Source organism: Meleagris gallopavo, chromosome 21 (genome assembly GCF_000146605.3).
Source record: "Meleagris gallopavo isolate NT-WF06-2002-E0010 breed Aviagen turkey brand Nicholas breeding stock chromosome 21, Turkey_5.1, whole genome shotgun sequence".
In the NCBI taxonomy this organism is placed as follows: Eukaryota; Metazoa; Chordata; class Aves; order Galliformes; family Phasianidae; genus Meleagris; species Meleagris gallopavo.
The window spans coordinates 8,360,394-8,380,732 of record NC_015031.2 but is presented as its reverse complement, the minus strand read 5'-3'; the positions used below and the strand labels follow the sequence as shown (position 1 = coordinate 8,380,732).

Genomic DNA, 20,339 nt, shown 5'->3' with positions numbered 1-20,339 from the left:
GCGTGGAGGTGAGCGGCGGGCGGCGGTTGCGCTCCGTCAGGGCGCGGCCCAGGTGCGCTGTGCGGGGCGGCGCGCGGCTCTGCGGCGTAACGGGGCTTGGAGAATACGGAGCCGGGACGGTGCGGCTGCGGTGCTAGAGCTCGGGAATAGAAAATAATCCATGGGAGGAGCGGGTCCTTGAAGAAGAGCGTCGCAAAATGGGTGCGAGGTGTGCGGGCGGGATGTTACGGGATGGCGGTGCTGAGCCCGGCGTTCTGCGTGTGAAGCGGGGGGTGACAATAGCAACCGTCTGCCCTTTTCCAGAGCATCGCCGAGGTGTTCCGATGCTTCATTTGTATGGAGAAGCTGCGCGATGCGCGGCTCTGCCCTCACTGCTCCAAGCTGTGCTGCTTCAGCTGCATTCGGGTGAGTTTGCTCCTCGTTATCGTTAACTTGCAAATATACCAGCTTAGGAACCGCTCTTCAGGAGGTGGTGTGTTCTGTCTTGCCCTCCCTGTGGGGTTCTGAGCGCTCCCTGTCTCTGCACGGTGCTCTCAGCAGGCCCTGTTGTGTTCAGCAGCCCTCCCTGCAGGGCTGTCTGGAAGATCTGCTAAGATCTGTTAAGGCACAGCTGTGTTGTGACCCTTCCTTCAACATTCCTTCCTCAGCCACTTGTCTTTGTGTGGAACTTTCTGGAGGAGAAACATTCAGAGGGTCCCCGTGGGGTTGATCACTGGTCTGCAGGTGTCTAACTTGTGCCCCAATAGGGGGAAGTAAGTTACAGCAGGAATTCCTGGTCTTTGAAGTATCTTTTGGTTTCTTTTGTTGCAATGTGTTTGTTAGCCTGAAGTTCTGGGAACCTGCACCAGGTATGTATGTGGCTGCTGCTACAGAACTCCTCTTTTCATTTTAACTAGATTGATTTGAGGACTGCAGCCGTCCTGTTTCTAAGATACAAATAGCAGCTTGTTTTGTAACAAGTGGTTGAGTAGTTTGATTTCAAATCTCTAAAAAAGGAAAAGTAGAAGACTGATGAAAAGAATTAACTTGTAAATGACAATAGATTGTTCTTGCTTGCAGTTCTTTCCCTGCTGTTTCTTTAAAAACTTTCCTTTTTACTTCGTAGCGTTGGCTGACAGAACAAAGAGCTCAGTGCCCTCATTGTAGGTAAGGGATTTTGAACACCAGGAATTATCTGTGTGAATCGAAGGTGGGATGTATTTTCCCCTAAGGAAGGGGAGGTATTTGAGAAAACAGCCAATCATTTTTGCAGAACTTTATATTCAGCTTTGAAAGTATTTAGTGTATAATTTTAAAAGGCTTGTAAGGAGGTAAGTATTTCTGTGTTTTGCAGAGGTGTTCACTGAAGCACAGCTGTAGGGATGGCTGAATAATGGGAGTAATTGAAGTGCTGAGAAATGAAATATTTGCCAAGTGTTATCCAGGAATATGTGACTGTAAGGGTAGTTCTGGTGTCCCTATGTAGCTGTGGGGTGGTTTGATCTTTCTTCCTCCAGTAAGAGCAAGTCAGCTTAAAACACTGCATCGCTATCAGTCTGAAACAACTATTGACTCTTTGAGTGATGTGGATTTGGTGAACTCATCTCAGTGTGCTCTTCTAGCTCCTGGAGCACAGTTCTCGCTGTAACTCTCAGCAATGCTTCTTGCAGAGCTCCACTGCAGCTCCGAGAGCTCGTCAACTGTCGCTGGGCAGAGGAGGTCACGCAGCAGCTCGATACGCTTCAACTGTGCAGCCTCACAAAGCATGAAGAAAATGAGAAAGACAAGTAAATAGAGCATTCCTCACGTGAAGGGTTTGCAGTTTGCCTTATGGGAATGAGCTTTTAATTTCGTCTTGTTTTTGTTATGTCAGGGAACAAACAGTTTTCTGATTTAAAGGCTGAATTGTGCCATCGCTTAATGGACGTAATCAGTGTTGTCTCTGAAAGTTGCAGTTCATTTCTGTCTTAGTAGCACATAAAGCTCCTAAATTATACTATTTCTCATTTGGATGAATAGAGCTTAAATGAGAGGAAATGTGAGCAGAAGCATTGAAAAATGGATAGAGACTAATTGTGTATTCTGTGCCTTCTTCTCCAACACCTGAAACTTGGTGGAGGAGCAGGGGAGATGCACTGGAGGTTTGCCTGGCTGTGCTGGTCTTGCTCATAGGATTCTGAGCTTGTTTCAGGGATGGTAACCTCTACCTGCTGGGCGTAAATCTGATTTTTATTAATACACTTTTTCTCTGTGGAATACATCCTGACAATACTAAGGATGTTTATTTTACAAGATTTTTTTGACTGTTCTTGTGAATCTACGCTAACGCTTTATGCTCTACTGGAGTTCAGGGCTTTATTGTAAGTATCCTCTGTGGTTGAGATGTTGTTTTTCTGTTTTACTTGAGGTGTGAAAATCATCACGAAAAGCTCAGTGTGTTCTGCTGGACCTGTAAGAAGTGCATCTGCCACCAGTGTGCGCTCTGGGGAGGAATGGTAAGAGCAGCCTGCTGGAATGCAGCAGGGTGCTGCAGTGAGGAGCTGCCAGCATCGTATCCAGCTGCAGTCTGAGGAAGTGGAGAAGCTATGAAACTTGATTTGGCTATTGAGTTACCATGCCAGTGCTATAGTTGTGCATGCTCTTATAACTTGATGTGAATGTGGATTTTGAAAGGTAATCTCTTGTGTTTCTAATTAGAGAAGCAAAGTGAATATATGTGTGTGTGTATATATAAATATATAAATAAATATATATATATATTTATTTTTTTTTGAAAGGAGACTAAAATAACAAGGAGGGTAACAAGTTTCAGGATGGACAAAAGTAGGTGGTGAGGAATTTTATGGGTAGAGGAAGAAATCTTTCTCAGAGTATTTAGGTAAACGTTATGGAAGCATTCTGTGTAATATTCCTGAATATCTGCAAAGGTGTATTAGCATTGCAGTTCACCACACTGTTTATCATCCTCTCAGTAGAGTAGAGTAGAATATTTCAGGGAGAGACTGCTGCAATGCCTTGGACTATAGGTAGTTGAATGCTGCTTTTATTTGGGAAGGGTGTTTTAATAGGAGTAATTCTTCTGTCTCTATTTGATTTGCTAGAGCTGCCCAGTGAATAAAACAGTTTATTTTTGGAGGACTTCAAATAATTCTTGACAGGAAGTTTGGATGTCATGAAAGCCAAATTCATGACTTCTTATGAAGGGAAGCGAAAGACAGACTTTCTACTTGCTGTCTGCTTTGGAACTCTTCCAGAATGAGTGATACACGAGGAGGCTTTCTTCCCCCCTCTGTCAGTAATTTAATAGGAGCAGGCTGAAGTTAAAATGATATGTTCTATTCTCCTCTCTTAATTTATTTATTATCATTTTTAATAGCATGGAGGACATACTTTTAAGCCACTGGCAGAAATATATGAACAACACGTCACAAAAGTGAACGAAGAAGTGGCAAAGCTTAGGAGAAGACTCATGGAACTGATCAGTTTAGTGCAAGAAGTGGTAAGAAGTTAACTCAAAATGACACCATGTTTTCCTGCAGTGTGCCATTGTCAGAGGATAATGGAAATAGTATACAATTTCATATGCTCAGAGATATTTTTGGTACCTGTGCACAGTTGATTCTGTGAAAGTAAACAGATTATCTCAGGGAAGTTTTCACTTCTTAGTTGCATTTACACATTCTCAATGTTTTTGCAATTGTCAGACAGAAAGGTGTGTGTTGGCTAGCAGGGAATGTGTCTTTTGGTGCGTGGTTTGTCAAACTAAACTCAAGCAGTTCTTTGAAAGGTTATTTTTATAAACAGTAAAACACAAAACGCGCAGTCTGCTGTGCCAAACCAGCACACAAATGCTTTGTTATAGCAGATCTCATTCCCCTTCCTTTGGGAAAATAAAATACAAGTGTACTTGAGCCTAAAGGCAGTCTGTTTTTGAACAAGTGTCAGTGGTTCCTTGGCGTGCTGTAGCTCAGGCAGCTGTTAGCTGCACGAAGTGGTGGCTTAGCTCTGCTTCAGTGCAGAACCAAATGGTTCACTTGGCAGTATTTGTAAAGTGTAGGGAAATCCCTTGCAAGAAGAAGGGCACAAGTCCTGTCCAACTGTTCCTGTTTCCAACAAAGTAATTCTTTTTTCCTATACTGCTGAAGTTACAGAAGAAGCACTGATAGTTGTATTTTCTAAACTTGATGCTGTATGGTGAATTTGTATTGAGAAAATGTTGCTCAAGTTTGTTGTTAACCTTTGGTCACCCACCAGAGGGCTCACTTGTGTTCAATAGCAGTCGAAGGAGGTATAAAACAACGTGATGAAATACTTAGTTTGGCAACAGGAATAACCTGTAATGTAGCTCATCTAAAAACACATTCCTGTTTTCTTATTCTAAACATGCACGCTTGAGTTCATTAAGACCAGGATTTTTATTTTTTCCTCAAAGGGAAGGGCTGGAAGGGGCTCTAGGAGACCTTGTTGCATATTTAAAGTGTGGCAACCCTGCCTTGTGGCAAGAGGGCTGGAAATAGGTGATCTTTAGGGCCCTTTCCAACCCATTCTATGGATTTATGATCTCTGGGGTCATTTAAATGAGTAAAATGTGCAAAAGTGTGAGTAGTTCCTCTTTATGCATGGTTGTTGTTTTGTTTTTTCCTGAACCCTCTTTTAGGAGAGGAACGTGGAGGCCGTGCGTAGTGCAAAGGATGAACGAGTTCGGGAGATCAGGAATGCAGTGGAGATGATGATTGCCCGGCTGGACACTCAGCTGAAGAATAAGCTCATAACACTGATGGGTGGGTGTTTGCCTCATCTGTTATAGGAGCAATGTATTCCAAATGTGTAAGTGTACTGAGAAACTTCTTCTTAGCCTTGGATCATGACTGCTTGTGCCATTTAATGGGTTAAGCTGGGAAACTGACAGCAAGCTACCTTCAGTAGGCCTTGTGTTTAATATTGTAGTTACTGTGTTGCAGCCCTGAGTTGCTGGAGGTAGCTTGTTCTGTTTGTTACAAACTCCAGTATAATAAATAGCTCAGAGAACACTTAAACTTAATTGGAAGATATTTAGTGCTTTTTCTCACAGTGGCAACGTGTTTCCATGGTCATTGGTGTCAGCCAAGAGAGACATCTTTGTTATGGTGCCTCCTCTTAATGTAATTGAAAGAACTTGGAGTCTTCATTGTTGCCTGGTAAGCAGCCATTCAGAGCCAAGTGTATGGGCAGTCTGCAAATGGGGAGCGTGGCATCTGGAATCAGAGTTGGTAGTTTAGTTCCTGATGCTTTTGCTGACTGGAAGCTGGTCACTTGAATTCTCCTTTGGTTTCAAGAGAGGTGAGATGGATGATTGTTACTGAAGTTTACAGGAGCAACACTTTTAGAAAGTATTTTTATTTTAACTTTCAATATTCCTCAGCAGGCAGCAGCTCCCTGTGTGCTTTGCTCACTCGGTCTTTCTTCTGTGTTCTGTGATTCTGTGTGCCTTCTTTTTTCCACACGTGCTTTCATGTCAATAAGTACACAGGTAGCAGCACGTACTGGAATGGCAGCTCTGTGAGATGCCAGTCTCTTTAGACAGTCTTGAAATGTTACACATCTGAGCTCAGTCTTGCAAGGCACGCAACCTTACATCAGGGCAAATGAACAAATACGTTGTTGGCCCTTTGTCTGTGTTGTAAGGTTTGTTTTAAGGTGTGTGGCTTGAAGATCAGTCTTAGAATTGTGGCAGAATGCCTTGGTTATTTGTGTGTACAGATGAACACTTCCTGTGTAACACCTCTTTCTAAGGATTACCAAGCGTTCTTTGGGCACTTAATGTGTGATAGTGACAAAGTAAGGCCCCATGAGAGAAAAACAGATATGTGACAGAGCTTTTTTAATCTTCCTTGTCTCAGGCTTCATGCTAATTGAAGTTCACAAACACATTTAAATGTTTTTTTCTTTTTTCCATTGGTTGGTTGTTTGTTGTTGTTGTTTTTAATAAAGAAAACAATAATCAAAGTCTGGAGAAATAGTGGACTTGCAAAGTGTCTGCTAACATAAAAGAGATTTCTGGAGGAAAGCAAATGCAGTGAAGTCAGTCCTGCTTTTTTTTGTTCAAAAAAGTGCCCTGAAACAACAAACCTGCCATTTCTGGGACACAGAATGTTTCAATATTGTCTTAACCTCAAATGAGTTCATTGCTATAGCTCTAATTAAAAATGTAAGCTTGCTTCTAAAATGCTTTCTCAATCAACCTTGGAAGTGTGTCATCTTGTTTTTAAACAGGTCTTCCTGTCTTTAAACAGGTCAAAAGACATCTCTTACCCAAGAAACTGAACTCCTGGAATCCCTGCTTCAAGAAGTGGAACATCAGGTGATTATGAAAACAGTTGAAATGTAACATTTGTATGTATTACCACATGGATAGTTCTTCAGTTGACCTTCTTTCTTATTTACTTTTCAAGTGTTACTTGAAGGGGGTTAGTATTACTTGATAGATCTTTGTTTAAAATCCAGAGTGGTCACCATCTGTTTTGTAGTGATGGTGTAAGCATCCTTTTTCTTTCTGTGTTCCCTGATAGTTACGGTCGTGCAGTAAGAGTGAGCTGATATCCAAAAGTTCAGAGATCCTGATGATGTTCCAGCAGGTTCACCGGAAGCCTATGGCCTCATTTGTCACTACTCCTGTTCCTCCTGACTTCACAAGGTAAGTGTTGCATTTCCTCTCTGTTGCAGTTTGGACATGAAAGGCATCTTATAACTGTTTTGCTAGTTATAAAATAGTTAGAGGAGGATATCCCATGTCCCAAGAAACAGATTTCAGCTGTATGGAGGAGGACATTGTAGTGAGTCTGGGAGGTAAGGTTTATGCACATCAGCATACATCCTATGTAAAACAAGGGCAGGTAGGTATATCAATGTGTGGGTTTAAAGGAGCGGGTGAGAAATTCCTGATGGTTAAGTTGGTTTCAGAGAGATTCCCTGATAACTCCTCTGGTGAGGGGGAGTCATACTTCTGCCATGTGAGAGATCTGGTAGCATGGTTCAGTTCATTTCTTGGGGTTGAACTTGATATCCCTTGATATTCAGTTTGTGTCCAAGTTTATACACCAGAAACGTCCAACTGTGTGCCTTCCCTTAGCAGCCTGCACCTCACTGAGGCTTTCTGTTCCTGCAGGGCCTTTGTCATAATATCATGTCATGTATCCCTGCTGGGGGGTCAGAACAGTGGGTTCCAACTGACTAGATTTTTTTTTTTTTTCCCCTTTTACACTTAGTTTACTGGTCTGTCCTTTTTCTCTAATTAATGGGATCGTTCAGTGTATAATTGCAAGGCTCTCATGAGATGCCTCTGCAGGTCACCTTAATTCAGAATATTTAGACAAAATCACTTCCTAACACTTCTTCATAAAGAGAGTGCTGTTAGTGCTGGGCTCTGGGGAGGTTGCAGAGTTTGAGATAGCTGGCTGCAAGTCATCCCCATGGAACTGCAAGCCTGAGAAATCTGGGAAGAATTCCTCAAATCAATCTACACTGCTTTGAAATGCAATCTCAAGTTGCAGTAGTTTTATTGTCCTAAAGTGTCTTCTGAAAAAAATTTAAAGATCTCTCTAAGGTAAACTTAAGCTGAATATTCATCATCCAATGAGGTACCTTGTGCTCTTGAAGCAGAAGCATTTAAGTTTTATACTTAACAGCAACAGCTTCGTGCTCCTGGTCCTACCAGTGAATTTGATGTTAAATTCAATCTATTAGGAGGTTATTAGGGGTAATGGGGCAATTTTTAACTATCTTCAAATACCTTCAGCTACTTTTTCTTCATAACATAAAATACTTGATTTTGTGTTGTATCTCTTGAAGAGGTGCTGGGGGGAGTGGTTTGTAAATGGAATTATCAGAAGTGCTGAATGAATCCCATGTAGTCCTCGTGAATGTCAGTGGCTCTGGTGATCTAAAGTGCTTCAATTCAAAAGATTGGGATTTTTTAATGTCACTTTATTCAGTGTATTCTAATGTATTTTTTTCCTCCCAGTGAATTGGTTCCAGCCTATGACTCAACTACTTTTGTATTGGAAAACTTTAGGTAAGAATGGATCCTGTGATATTTCTTTGACTCTCAGGAGCAGTTTTCTGTTTCTTCTGTTCATGTGTGATTTATTTATTTTTTAAACACTGAATAGCCTTCATTGAAAGCTGTTAGATGTGACGAACTTGGTCAAAATCTGATTTCCCAGGTGTACAGCAGTTAACCCTAGCTAAATTGGAAATTGATAAGGAGTTTTCATTACAAAGACGAGGTACTTGTTGCTCTTTATACAAAAGATTGGATAATTTTGCAAGGAATGCATATATTCTTAAGGACACTTAACATTCTGCGTGGCCTCGTGCTGCTCCACATCTGTGCAGCAAGGAGGACCGTCCTACAGAGTGCAAATGTGTGTGGAGGGTTTTGCTTTGTCCCAATAGCAAATGTTTTTTCTCCTCTCTCAATAGTACATTGCGTCAGCGAGCAGATCCTGTTTACAGCCCACCTCTTCAAGTGTCAGGACTTTGTTGGAGGTTAAAAGTTTACCCAGTGAGTTACGTTTTCAACTAAAATTGTCATTGCATCCAAACTCCCTGAGTGACCTGTGCTTCTCCTGTGAGGAAATACCAGTTAGTTTCTCTTTGTGACAGACGTAGGTAGAAGGATGGGGGAGGGGAGGAACATAAGGCTGCAGAATTAATCATGAGCCAGTGGGATGTTCCCCTCTGCCTCCAGGTATCCTTTACTGAATGTTCTCAGTGAAGTTCATCTGGTTAATGTGTATGCACAGCGCTGTATTCTAGCAGTACATAGGTGGGCTGCTGTGCAGGTCTTCAGGGTGATGTGCATTCAGGATTGACTGTGTAAGGTGTGCTGTTAGAGGGCTTTAAAATTAGTTTTCAAACGGTAAGTTGAATCACCTCTTCAATCCAGAGGGTTGAAGTTGAGCCATTCTTTGTTCTTGATTGCAACGAGTGTAAAAAGTTCTCTCATAATGTTTTTTTTTCCTGGTGATTCAGACACAGTTTCTCTGTTAACTGACATAACTTCTTCATTGTTTCTTCTTCTGAAGAAGTAAAAATGATTCTTCCTTCAAAAATGAAGTGGCTTTGAAGTACAGCTTTACATAAAGTACTTCAGAACTAATATTTGACCTGAGCTGTTTTCATCTCGAGAATTTGAGGGGAAACTGGGCAGATATAAACTGATGTGTAGATTTGGAGCTGTTTTTACTGCTTTTTCATTGATATGTTAATTGTGCTCCAGTACACTGACAACTGTTTGTCCATTCAGTCTGCCTCTTAAGTGAACTCCTAATTTTTAATAGAATAACTAAAGCTCTGCTTTGAGTTTTGAGTGATACAAATAAAGTGTTTAAGCATTTCCAGATGAGAACTCTACACTGATTCAAATTACAGGAAGAGTTCTAGGTCACAGGATACTTAAATAAAAAATAAAAAATCAAAGCTGTAGTGTATGAAATGGACTACTGCTGAAAATCTGATTGAAACTGTTTCCTGAAACTACTTCCCAAACCTTCAAGAGTGCATAGAGGTGGGTTTTATCTGATTTTGGCTTTATTTTTAATCCATTTATTTCTTTATTTTATGTTTTCTCAAGGATGGAAATGGAGTCGTACGGGGCTACTACCTGTCTGTGTTCTTGGAGCTGTCAGCTGGCTTGCCAGAGACATCCAAGTAAGCAAACCTTCTTTGAGAACAGCACTGACTTGTGATGTTGTGTTTTTTGTTGGTGTTCTTTTTTATTTTTCCATTGCTAAAGCATCTGAAGGGTTTGGAAAAGAGCGGCCTCGAGTTCTGTAGTGTTGCAGGGGACTGGTAAAATCAGTGCTGAAAAGACTGGTGAGATTCCTGTTGGCTGTTGAGCCTGAAAATATTCTCATGCTGTTACTCAGTGGCTTGTTCAAGTAAGGAAGCAAACTGGCTAAACACTGATGAAAGAATCTGTCTCCTAGCATTCTGTTGTAGACTTGCTTTACCAGATTACTCCCTGTTAGTGCCTTCTTTCCCCAGTTCTTATCTTCAATAAGATTTTACAACTGAATCACCTCTCCAGGTGGACGTGCTAGCTTCTCAGAAAGGGCAGTTTGCTTTGGCTTGGTGCATTCAGCAGTTCTGACCTCTTTGTTTTCATCTTTACTTTATGATCTTCTTATGTGTAGGTATGAGTACCGCGTAGAAATGGTTCACCAGTCCACCAACGATCCCACTAAAAACATAATTAGAGAGTTTGCCTCTGATTTTGAAGTTGGAGAATGCTGGGGTTACAACAGATTCTTTCGTCTAGACTTGTTAGCCAACGAAGGCTATTTGAACAGACAGAATGACACTGTGATCCTAAGGTAAGGAAGACACCGTGGTGGGGGGTTGTGCTATTATTTCATGAAGTATATGTACTACTGAGGTAAAAAACAATTAGTTGAACTTAAAGTAATTGTGACATGATTTTCATAAATGGATTTTTACTGTCATAAGTATAAAAGGAGCAAGCTTGCTAAAGTGAGTTGAGAAAAGTAGGTATTTATTTGAGAAGGAGCTGTGCTTGACACTAATACTCCCTGAGTAGAGATTTGTAGGTAACTCAAGTAAGAAAGAGGATGTATTCTTTCTAGGAATTGTAGTGAGCATGGGAGAGCTTTGGGAATGAAGGAAAGAAGTCTGTAATGTAAGAGAAGTAATGCTGGCAAAGGAAACTGCAATATTAGGACAAACGTAGAAACTTTGTTCATCTACTTCAGGCATCACTACACAGACCTACTCTTGCTCCTGTTAAATGCTTTGTAGTGTGTTGATTTTGTTAGTGTGGTTTGGGACAAAAATGTCCCTCCTATAATTGTTTCTGCTATTATTGTTCATTGTGTTCAGGATAGTGAGTACAGAAGCACGTGTTCATGGAATCATGGAATAGCTTGGGCTGGAAGTGACCTTAAAGATCATGTAGTTCCAACTCTGCTGCTGTGGGCAGGGTTGCCCTTGCACGATGTCTGTTAAGGTGGCATTTCGGGTCATCCAGTGTTCTTATGCAGGGCTTTTCTGACTTTGTCAGAAAATTGAGACTTCTCAAATGTTGGTTTGAAGGTTTCAGGTGCGCTCACCAACCTTCTTCCAGAAGTGTCGAGATCAGCACTGGTATATTGCTCAGCTGGAAGCTGCCCAGACAAGTTACATCCAGCAAATAAATAATCTCAAAGAAGTAAGTTTGTATATTGATATAAAATCACCTTTTATTGCCTCGTAATTAACTGTTTTAAGTTATGGAGCTCATATTTGGCATTTTTGTTTACCTGGATAGCTATACATACTGTGCTTTGATGGCATTTAATGTAATATATGTGCAAGTCAAGAAAGGATTTGATTCGGTGATGCTGCTCCATTGTTATCTTGTGTGTGTGTTTCTGTGTCTCTCTAATTAAGAGGCTCGCAATTGAACTTTCCCGGACTCAGAAGTCACGAGGCATTTCACCTCCAGACACTCACCTCAGTCCCCAGAATGATGATGGACAAGAAACAAGATCAAAAAAGTCTGGACCAAGCACTGAAGCACTGCTTGAGAATGTTGCTGCTCCGGGGTTAGTGCGAGATAACAAGGAAGAGGATGAAGAGAAGATACAGCATGAAGACTTCAGTGTAGGAACTGTCTTTATTTTGCCTTCTCTTGTAGCTTCTTATAATAGGTTAGCAGTAGGAACATTTGTGAAGTTTTGAATTGTAAATGAGACTTGGTGGAAATAGGAGACAATGGGTTTGACAGTTAGCAAGAGATGTCTTAGAGAGATGTTCTGGAACAGAGCTGCTTGATCCCATTGTAAGGGGGTTTCCCAGTTGCAACTAAAAAATGTAACTTTCTTTGTTACCAGCTCTTACTGTGCTTTCAGACTGATAACTTCTATTTGGCAGTGTGACACCTCTGTGGGGAGAAGGATTCTGTTTGTAGCTTTTGACAAAAGCAGTGCGGTCTGAGTGAGATGTTGTTTTGTTCTGCAGCATGAACTCTCTGATGGTGATTTGGATGTAGATCTTGCTGGAGAAGACGAAGTGAACCACCTTGATGGCAGCAGCTCCTCAGCTAGTTCAACAGCAACCAGCAACACTGAAGAGAATGATATTGATGAAGAAACTATGTAAGTAACTTAAAATCCCAGATAATCACCTTGTGTTTCCCAAGCAGTAAGAATTCATTTGTTACACAGAGTTACAGTATACTTGGGAGTCAGTGCAACATAAGGGATGCTTCCTGTACTGGAAACAACATACTCTGATAGAGTTGATGTTAAACAAAGAATTTTCAGGCACTGATTCTCTACTTACTGGTCTCTTCCTTTTGCTTTTATAGTGCTTCTGCTTTTGATAGTCTGTAAATTCTTTGACAAAACAGTAAGGAATTTGTTTCTGTACTGATCAACACCACAGTGAAATAGAGCTTGGTATTAGAAAGCGATGCAGTAGGAGTGATAATAAGGTAGTTGCTGAAAAGCAGAGAGCTTAATTTTCTTAGCTGATGCACTAATGTCAAATCTAGAACGTCCATTAAAATGTGAGAATGTGTTGTAACATCTACAGGTAGAGAAGTTCACAGGATGAGATTTTACAGCCTGGATTTGTGTGATACTTTTAGACTCCTGGTTAGTGAGTCAGCTGTTTAATTAACACACTAATTTGTATAGTTTGGAGTGCAGAAGGAACTATTCACAGTGCTTTGTGTTTTTCTCAGTGATGTGTGCCTTAATGTTTAATGGGAGCAGCCAGAATCTTAATAACTGTTCTGCCACTTCCACCCCAATCTTCTCTTAAGGTCTGGAGAAAACGATGTGGAATACAGTAATAATATGGAGTTGGAGGAAGGAGATCTCATGGAAGATGCAGCAGCTGCTGCTGCTCCTGGGGCATCAGGTATGAAAAATAGCCTTCAGAATTCCTATATATGCAAAGCTCTGCTGGACTTCTTCCCCTGTTCTTTTTGGAAGCAACGTCAAGCTGTGTGTTCTGCAGGCATTTCTATTTTTGGAAGTGCTGCATCATGTACTTCGTACTGATTATTGCAGTGTAGCAGAAACATCTCATTGGTTTAGGTTAAAAAAAAAAAAGGAGGGGGAAATCTGGAGATGCTTAAAATGATGTGGAAGTTATAAGGGAGACTTCTCTGCCTCTCAGAAAATCCTTCAATTTCAGTAAAATGAATTTGGAAGACTCTTTTTTTTTATTTTATTTTACTCATATCTGTGTGGCCTCCGAGCATGTGATGCATTCACTCTAGATTTTTATGCACTATAAAACCTGAACTATGTGGAAGGGGGTGAATAATCTTATAAGTCAAGAAGAAAGATATTTAAATTGTTAAAATAGAAAGGTGTTCTAAGATCTCATGCCTTCTGGAGATAATTATAACCCAAACTGTGAGCCATAGGCTCATAAGGCTCCGGAACGTTGAATATATGCATATTTCTGTATGGTAGAGATAACCATAGAGATGACCTGATCAGAGCTGACATTCACCAGAAGTGCTGCAGAGGAAGTCTAATGGGGAAGGTGAAACAGGTAGAAAGTTTGTGTGTGCCTTGAGAGTAAATGCTCTTTGTGTTGATTTGTTAATTAATTCAATCTATTTATTAAGAGATTTACATGGAAGATATGAGTCAAACACTGCTTTTCCTCCCTTCCTCTCCTGTGGTGGTGCTCAGCTTAAAGATTGTTGAAGTATGCATTCTGAAGGCAGTCAGATATAAGTCACTGAAATAGTACTGATATTTTGTTACATTTCTTGGAATGCTTTTATGCCTAATCTGCTTGAACTCTCATCACTTACATGCATTTTGTTTCCCAAAACTCTTCCTTAGGTACCAGCCATGGCTACACCAGTGCAAGTGGAAGACCTTCAAGGCGAGGAGGAAGTGCCCTGGGCTCAGCAGCTAGCAGCAGTTTACTAGATATTGATCCCTTGATTTTAATCCACCTGTTGGATCTAAAAGACAGAAATGGTATGGAGAACCTCTGGGGCCTCCAGCCACGTCCACCTGCCTCTCTTCTACAGAACAGAGGTAACTGCACATCAAATCTCAATTTCATTCCAAACTGGAACTGTCTCTTGAGAATGCAGTTCCAGAGATAGAAGTAGATTTGTGGAGAGGGAGACAGAGAACGATGGGCCATTATTTTCACTGATAGCTAGACTTCTTCATATCCTCATCTGTGCTCATCAGTATGCTGCATCTTAACACATTCTTTGTCTTGATGGGTGACCTCAGCATGAGAGTGCTGTATGACTCAACTGAAAACAGAAGTGTTTATCAGGGAGTATCGTCTTGTCTTGTCTAGGGGGATGTGACTGAAGTGGCTGGCTGTTTTGTGTAGCAACATTGTAGTGATGCAGTTCATGCAGTTCATTTTAAAGTCGCTGTGGGAGATGAATGAAAGGCCCTTTTCTAGAAGGGGTTAGCACTGGAAGACAAAACAACTCAAAACAGCTATCTGCTGAGAAAAAACAGTTTCACCTCTTGCTTCACACAATTTGTACGTTTAGTGGTTGAGATTACTGGGAGCACAGTGTCTGTCAGTGAGGAGATAAATCCTGGAATTTACTTCTATATGAAAAAGGCACTTAAAACTGGAAAACTGTGTTTTTTTTAAAAAAAAAAAGCAAGCAGAGGGCAAAAAGGAGATGGGCTCAGGCAGGAAAGTGATGAAATCCAACAGCTCAAACTGAGAAGATGCTGCATTTTGAGCTGTACTACTTAGGCAAGATTAGGCTCATCTTTTGTATTTAATGGCTTCTTGGTCATCTTAAGCTACAAGCCATGCAGCTGGAGTTACCTGCTGCTGATGTACGTGTATGGTTTGACTGTTCCCAGATCTTATTCAAGTCATGTAAATAAGAGAAAGCTGTGGTTATATTTGGAGTTTGCTGAGCTTCACTTTCTAAGTTGAAGGTTTTTAAAAGCTCTGAACAGCTGAATTTGCAATAAAACGGTCATAGAACTTACAGCACTTCAAACAGACTTCAAAGGTGATCAATTTCTATCTAAGCAGCATGCAGACTTTCTCAGGTCTTGGTTCTTTGGCACAATTTTGTGGTGTTACATATTTAAGGGAGTTTTTCCCCTAGTTCCAGATTTCTGTGAGTTTTATCTGTTAATGTAAAATGGTGGTGGTATGAGAATCTTTTATGGGCTTTTAACATATTTTTATAGAAAACACTTAATAATTTTGACATTTTAACTAGCAACCAGGCTCATGAACTCAAGCTTATCTGGCACCATAGGGTAGCTCAGCTGTCATCAGAATTTATGCCATAGTATCAGAGGTCCTGCTCTTTGAAAAGAGCAAGGTCTATGCCCTTCCTCAGACAGAGGATAGAAATCTGCTGTTCCTTGGTTGTTCAATACTAGCATCCTAAATTACAGTGCTGTAGGTGTACAAAAGAAAGCGTCTTACCTCTTGCATCTACAGTAGGGCAAAAGGTAGGACTCTGGCTATTAAAAATGCCCATTTTTATCTGAGAACAGTTTACTTACCTGTTGTGTTCTTCAACTCTTCTCTTTGGTGAAGCATCATCATACTCCCTAAAAGATCGAGACCTGCGGAGGCACCAGGCCATGTGGCGCGTGCCGCCTGACTTGAAGATGCTGAAGAGACTTAAAACTCAGATGGCTGAAGTACGAAGCAAAATGTCTGACGTAAAAAACCAACTATCAGAAGTAAGGAGCAGCAATGCTGGCTCATGCGATGGGCAGCCCAACTTCTTCTCCATTGAGCAAGGTGCTTTGGCTGCCTGTGGAACAGACAGCTGCAGCAAGCTGCAAGAAATAGGAATGGAACTACTGACCAAGTCTTCAGTGACCAGTTGTTACATCAGGAATTGTAAGTACTCAGAGGAGGGAGTGGGACATAGATGCTCTGTAAAATAGGAACAGTCTTACGGCTTGCATTGAAATGTGGTCACAGCAAAACTTGGTATTTTGCTGTTCCAGTTACCACTCCTCATTCCTACACTTAGATAAGTTCCTGCAGCGAATTTGAGAAGTCACAAACAGCATGAGAGGTGCTTCTGGTTATCCTTATCTTCTGTACCTTCCAGCTTGGAGACTGGAAGCTCCCAGCTTACTTAAGCTTTCCTCCATCCCATGCCTTTTGACAGGAAGGATGGAGGAGTTTTGTGCAGTTGAGCCCCACGTTGGTCTCATTAGTCATTAACTTCCCTTAAAACGAGCACAAACACAGAATGCTGTAAGCAGTTTGGTTGAATACTTGTTGCATCTTAAACTGTTTGCAGCTGTGAGTAAGAAGAGTAATTCACCCAAACCTATTCGCTCTGGAGCAGCAGGGAGTCTGTCTCTACGAAGAGCTATGGACTGTGGGGATAATAATCTTCGGTTAAAGGGAGATGGGCAAAGTTGTGAAGGTAAGCAAGGTCATCTGTACTCTGTGATGTGTTGTATCTGTTGTATAAAAGTTGTTTTTTTGTTTTTTTGTTTGTTTGTTTGTTTGTTTTTTTTGAGAAGTCCTGTATGTGACAACTGAAGTTTGCCTGAAACTTGGCTGGGTCTGTTTGCAAACGTAATTAATGCTGCTGTACCAGCACAGACTCTGGTAGTGGTTTGCTGTGGGAAGCACACAGAGATGGTGCATGTTGTGTAACCAACCACTGTGCCTGGCTTCAGCCTCATTCACAACTTGAGTGGCTGCTTTGCTGCTGCCAAGCAACCTTGCATCTGTAGCTGGGAAAAATAGTGAAGAGTGTGATACTAGAAGATGAACTTTAACTGCATGAGATGGGGAAATAGAGACCGTGTGTGTGGTCAGAGAATGTGCACAGGTGGTACAACATTCTGTGTGGTGCTTAAAAATGTAAGGTTGGAGTGGAGGGTGTGCTTGTACACATGTCTGGAACTGAACCAGAGATGTAAAATGACTGGATTTACTCTCTTAAAGGTGGGTGTGCTTTGAGCCTTTGAGCTTTTCTCCCTCTTTTCTCAGGTGGAGTAGGCAGTTCAAAGTCAAGCAGTCGGCATCACTGCCCCAGGCCCCTGGTTAGCAGTAATGCTTCTGAGGCACTGCCTAAGCCAGAGGAAAGGCCTTGTGAAGGGTCAGATTCTGATGTGGGAGTTTCTGGCTTAAATGGTTTAGCTGCTGTGGAGAAGACCAGAAAATCTGGTGCTCTAGGGTAAGGATTTTTGTGTGTTCTCCCCTTCGTCTCATCCTTTCTTCTCTCCTTTCCCTTGATCTTTGAAGAAAAGAATGCCAATCTGCTGAAATGAGGTGCTTGTAACAGAGAAGAGGAATTACTTCAGAGTTTAATTGGTTGCTGTTCTTCCGTATGGATATCAATTTTTGGTTCTGTAACCAGAGTACAAATTGTACTTTTCTTCTTTTTTTCTTTAATTTTGATCAGCTGTTGATGTAGTCTGCTACTTTGATTAGAAAGGTGGGCACAGTCTCCTGTCCCACAATTCCTTGCCATAATATCATCTCACTGAAGGTTTCTTCAGAGAAAATTCTTCACTGTGACTTTTCAGCAGTTTCATAATAACTGTTGTGTAACTAAGCCAAGTGCAATGGAGTACTTATTTTTTTTCTAAATAACAAAAAATCACTTTTTTAATATATATTCACCATAAACTTTGCGGTTTTTTTGAGATTTTAAGTACTTTTAAATTAGTCAAAGCTGGAAGTGGATGTGACTTAATGAATTAAACAAGATGTGGCACTGAAAGGAGGTTTTTTTTTTTTCTTTTCCAGAGCTGTATGAAAGCCAAATTTCTAATGTGGATTTCTGTATCTCTCCTAAATTCTTTCAGAACAAATTCTAAAGGATATCGCACAGAGGGGACGCAGTCAGGTGGTTTGGAAGACAGCTCTGAAACTGGTGAGCTGCAGGGTGTGCTTCCTGAGGGTGCTTCAGCAGGACCAGAAGAAGGTAACTTGGCTGTTGTAAAGGATGAAGCAGTGTTAGAATGCTTCCAGTCTGTGATCGGTTATTTCTGTAATGGAAGTAGCTTGAAGGGGAAAGGATGAAAAAACAACAGCTGTTTCCGTGGCTGCTGAACTTTGCTGTAATGTTTAGCAGCTGTAGTATAAAGCTAAATGAGGGGGAGGAACACCTCTGTGCCACTGCAGTCCATGAACAGTGATATTATGGTACAGCATGAATGTAAAGACCTGGCAGGTAATGTGACAAGGTGCCTTCTGTTTCTCTGGACTTGCTTTTTTTACTTCTTGATGTGCCTCGGGGTCTTTTGCTGTGCTGGTTGTTATCATGACCTTGAAAATAACTTCTTATCTAGTTAAACCAGTAATCAGTGACCTTGGCTTTTAAGTCTTCTGCTTTCAGGGACACACCACAGTGGTAACTACCTCCAGATTTGCACTAGAACCCCTCCTTCAGTAGTCCATTTGTACTGGGTGTTGTGGTACATAAGCCAGTTTCCTTAGAGACTTGGAGGAAACTTTTCCCTCCTCCCTTCCTGCATCCTTTCCATGCTGGAATAAAGTATTACTGGCATTCTTTTTGAAAGTCCACGTAGAAGAGTTTTTTTTTTTCTTATCTTGCTAAAACTCTCCTGCCTTCCACCCCTGCACTAATTTGAATTTCAATGACTGAATTGTAGCACAAAGCCTATATTAAGGTGCCAGCATCCATCTCTATCTGCAGTGTGCAATATTGTGTGGGAGTTGGCATTTACAGAAGGTCTCTCAGTGACAAAACTGAATTTCTGCTCTTAGTCACTGCAGCGTGATCATGATGTGCTCCTGCAGTTCTCCTATTATAGCAGAGAGTCTTAACAGGAAAATGTTTTAAAAACTAAAATACTTCATTGTTAAAAACACCAGGAAAAAAATATTATACTTTTTTTTTTTTTTCTCCTTTCAGAGGAAAAACTACAGTAGAGTTGGCATCTCACTTAACTGCTTGCTTTCTCTTTGCAAAGAGTATCAACTCTGGAGAAGTAGAAGAGCAGAATGTACTCCTTTGGTCACCCCTAAAATTATTTGAAAGGGAGGTGGAGGTCTTTGGTTCCATTGTACTCTCATGTTCTGGCAAAGTAAAACAAACTACCTTGACTATTGAGAGCTGTGGTTCCCTTTTGTAGAAAGGACATGTAACAGAGTATTGCTGCTTGAACAGCAGGTTGGTGTATCTGAGTAGATGGTCGCAGTATCGCTTAGCTGTCAAAAAGCCACCTGTCCTACTTGTAGGCAGAGCAGCTGGCAGGGAGTGCAGCTCAGACAGGAAGGAACCTGAGTCTGCACTCAGCTGGTGACATGTTGGAACTGCTCCTCTTAAGTTACACTGCACAGCAAAACTAGGCTGGTTCCAAAGCTGTTCCCTGCTGTTCTGTCAATTTCATTAGTGCTCTAGTAAACACAGTCAGTTTGGAACGTGCTTTTTCTTGGTATCTGATAACTCTTGCATGTAAGAAAATCAAATGCTTTAGCTATGAGATCTTACCGCTGTTGTTCTTGCTTTTGTTTGATTTGTTTCACTTCTTTGGCAGGTGGGTCATGTCAGAAGCATGTCCTTCATCTGCTGCCAGGAATGAGCAGTGACAGTGACATTGAATGTGACACAGAAAACGAAGAGCAGGAGGATGCCAACTCCACGGCGGAGGGGTTTAACCATGCCTTCTCTGTGCAGTCCTCAAGTGAAGGTAAATGGGTTGTGTGAGCAGACCTTCCCAGGTGCTCCTGTGGGTGCCTCAGTGTTGCCTGTTAATGCGGGCTGCTACTGAAACAGAGATTACTGGTGATGCCTTAGAGGTATTAAGCACAAGTAAGAGCCAATAAGATTTAGAACTCCTCTCTTGGGATCCTAATTAAAAACAGATCAAAACAGGAGAAGGGAACTCTTTGTAGCCTTGAGAAGTCAGCTTAGGTGAGTCTCCCAGGGGAAGTGTAGGAAAACCCATAGCTCTAGTCCTTCTGAATTGGAACTCCCTATGTACCAGCACTAATACTAAGTAGGCTGCAACTTCAGGGACGTAACCACTGTCTTAGGCATGAATTTGCATCTTAATTGGCAGGAGTGTGCTTTGAGCACCTGAGATGAGTTTTTAAGACAGCACTGATGTTTCTCTGAAAAGCTTTAACCTTCTGATGAAATTAAAAGCTGTAAGGTGACATCTGATGCTGGATGAAGCTGGGTTTTGGCTTGAGTAAGCACCTCGCACAGCATTAGCAGGATGACCTAACAGCTCATTTAAGTAATTGGGTTACTGCTTTGTTGCATGTCTGCAGCAGGCACTAAAACTTGACAACTCATCAGAATAATCAAAGCATCGCTCATATCTGTGTTTGACTGAAGAGATCTTTAAATTAAAGCCCCATGGCAGCCCTAATGTAGTGTCAAAGGCATC

The 20,339-nt window shown here is 41.3% G+C and overlaps 1 protein-coding gene across 5 annotated transcripts in view; it reads left to right on the top strand.

The window, feature by feature from the left end:
- Positions 1-304: 304 nt before the first annotated feature.
- TRIM37 (tripartite motif containing 37) overlaps positions 305-20,339 on the top strand; it is a 24,741-nt gene continuing 4,706 nt past the window's right edge. For all 5 annotated transcript variants that reach the window (XM_019622012.2, XM_019622011.2, XM_019622013.2 and 2 more), the window contains exons 1-22: positions 305-405; positions 1,106-1,146; positions 1,650-1,766; positions 2,387-2,474; positions 3,356-3,478; positions 4,637-4,760; positions 6,252-6,319; positions 6,528-6,652; positions 7,979-8,029; positions 8,440-8,521; positions 9,593-9,669; positions 10,155-10,334; positions 11,071-11,185; positions 11,407-11,619; positions 11,977-12,113; positions 12,785-12,882; positions 13,827-14,027; positions 15,535-15,846; positions 16,259-16,387; positions 16,963-17,149; positions 17,784-17,902; positions 19,482-19,634. In XM_019622012.2, coding sequence (XP_019477557.1) covers positions 337-405; positions 1,106-1,146; positions 1,650-1,766; positions 2,387-2,474; positions 3,356-3,478; positions 4,637-4,760; positions 6,252-6,319; positions 6,528-6,652; positions 7,979-8,029; positions 8,440-8,521; positions 9,593-9,669; positions 10,155-10,334; positions 11,071-11,185; positions 11,407-11,619; positions 11,977-12,113; positions 12,785-12,882; positions 13,827-14,027; positions 15,535-15,846; positions 16,259-16,387; positions 16,963-17,149; positions 17,784-17,902; positions 19,482-19,634 — 2,809 coding nt within the window. In that variant the 5' untranslated portion in view covers positions 305-336. The remainder of the gene's footprint in view (positions 406-1,105; positions 1,147-1,649; positions 1,767-2,386; positions 2,475-3,355; positions 3,479-4,636; positions 4,761-6,251; positions 6,320-6,527; positions 6,653-7,978; positions 8,030-8,439; positions 8,522-9,592; positions 9,670-10,154; positions 10,335-11,070; positions 11,186-11,406; positions 11,620-11,976; positions 12,114-12,784; positions 12,883-13,826; positions 14,028-15,534; positions 15,847-16,258; positions 16,388-16,962; positions 17,150-17,783; positions 17,903-19,481; positions 19,635-20,339) is intronic.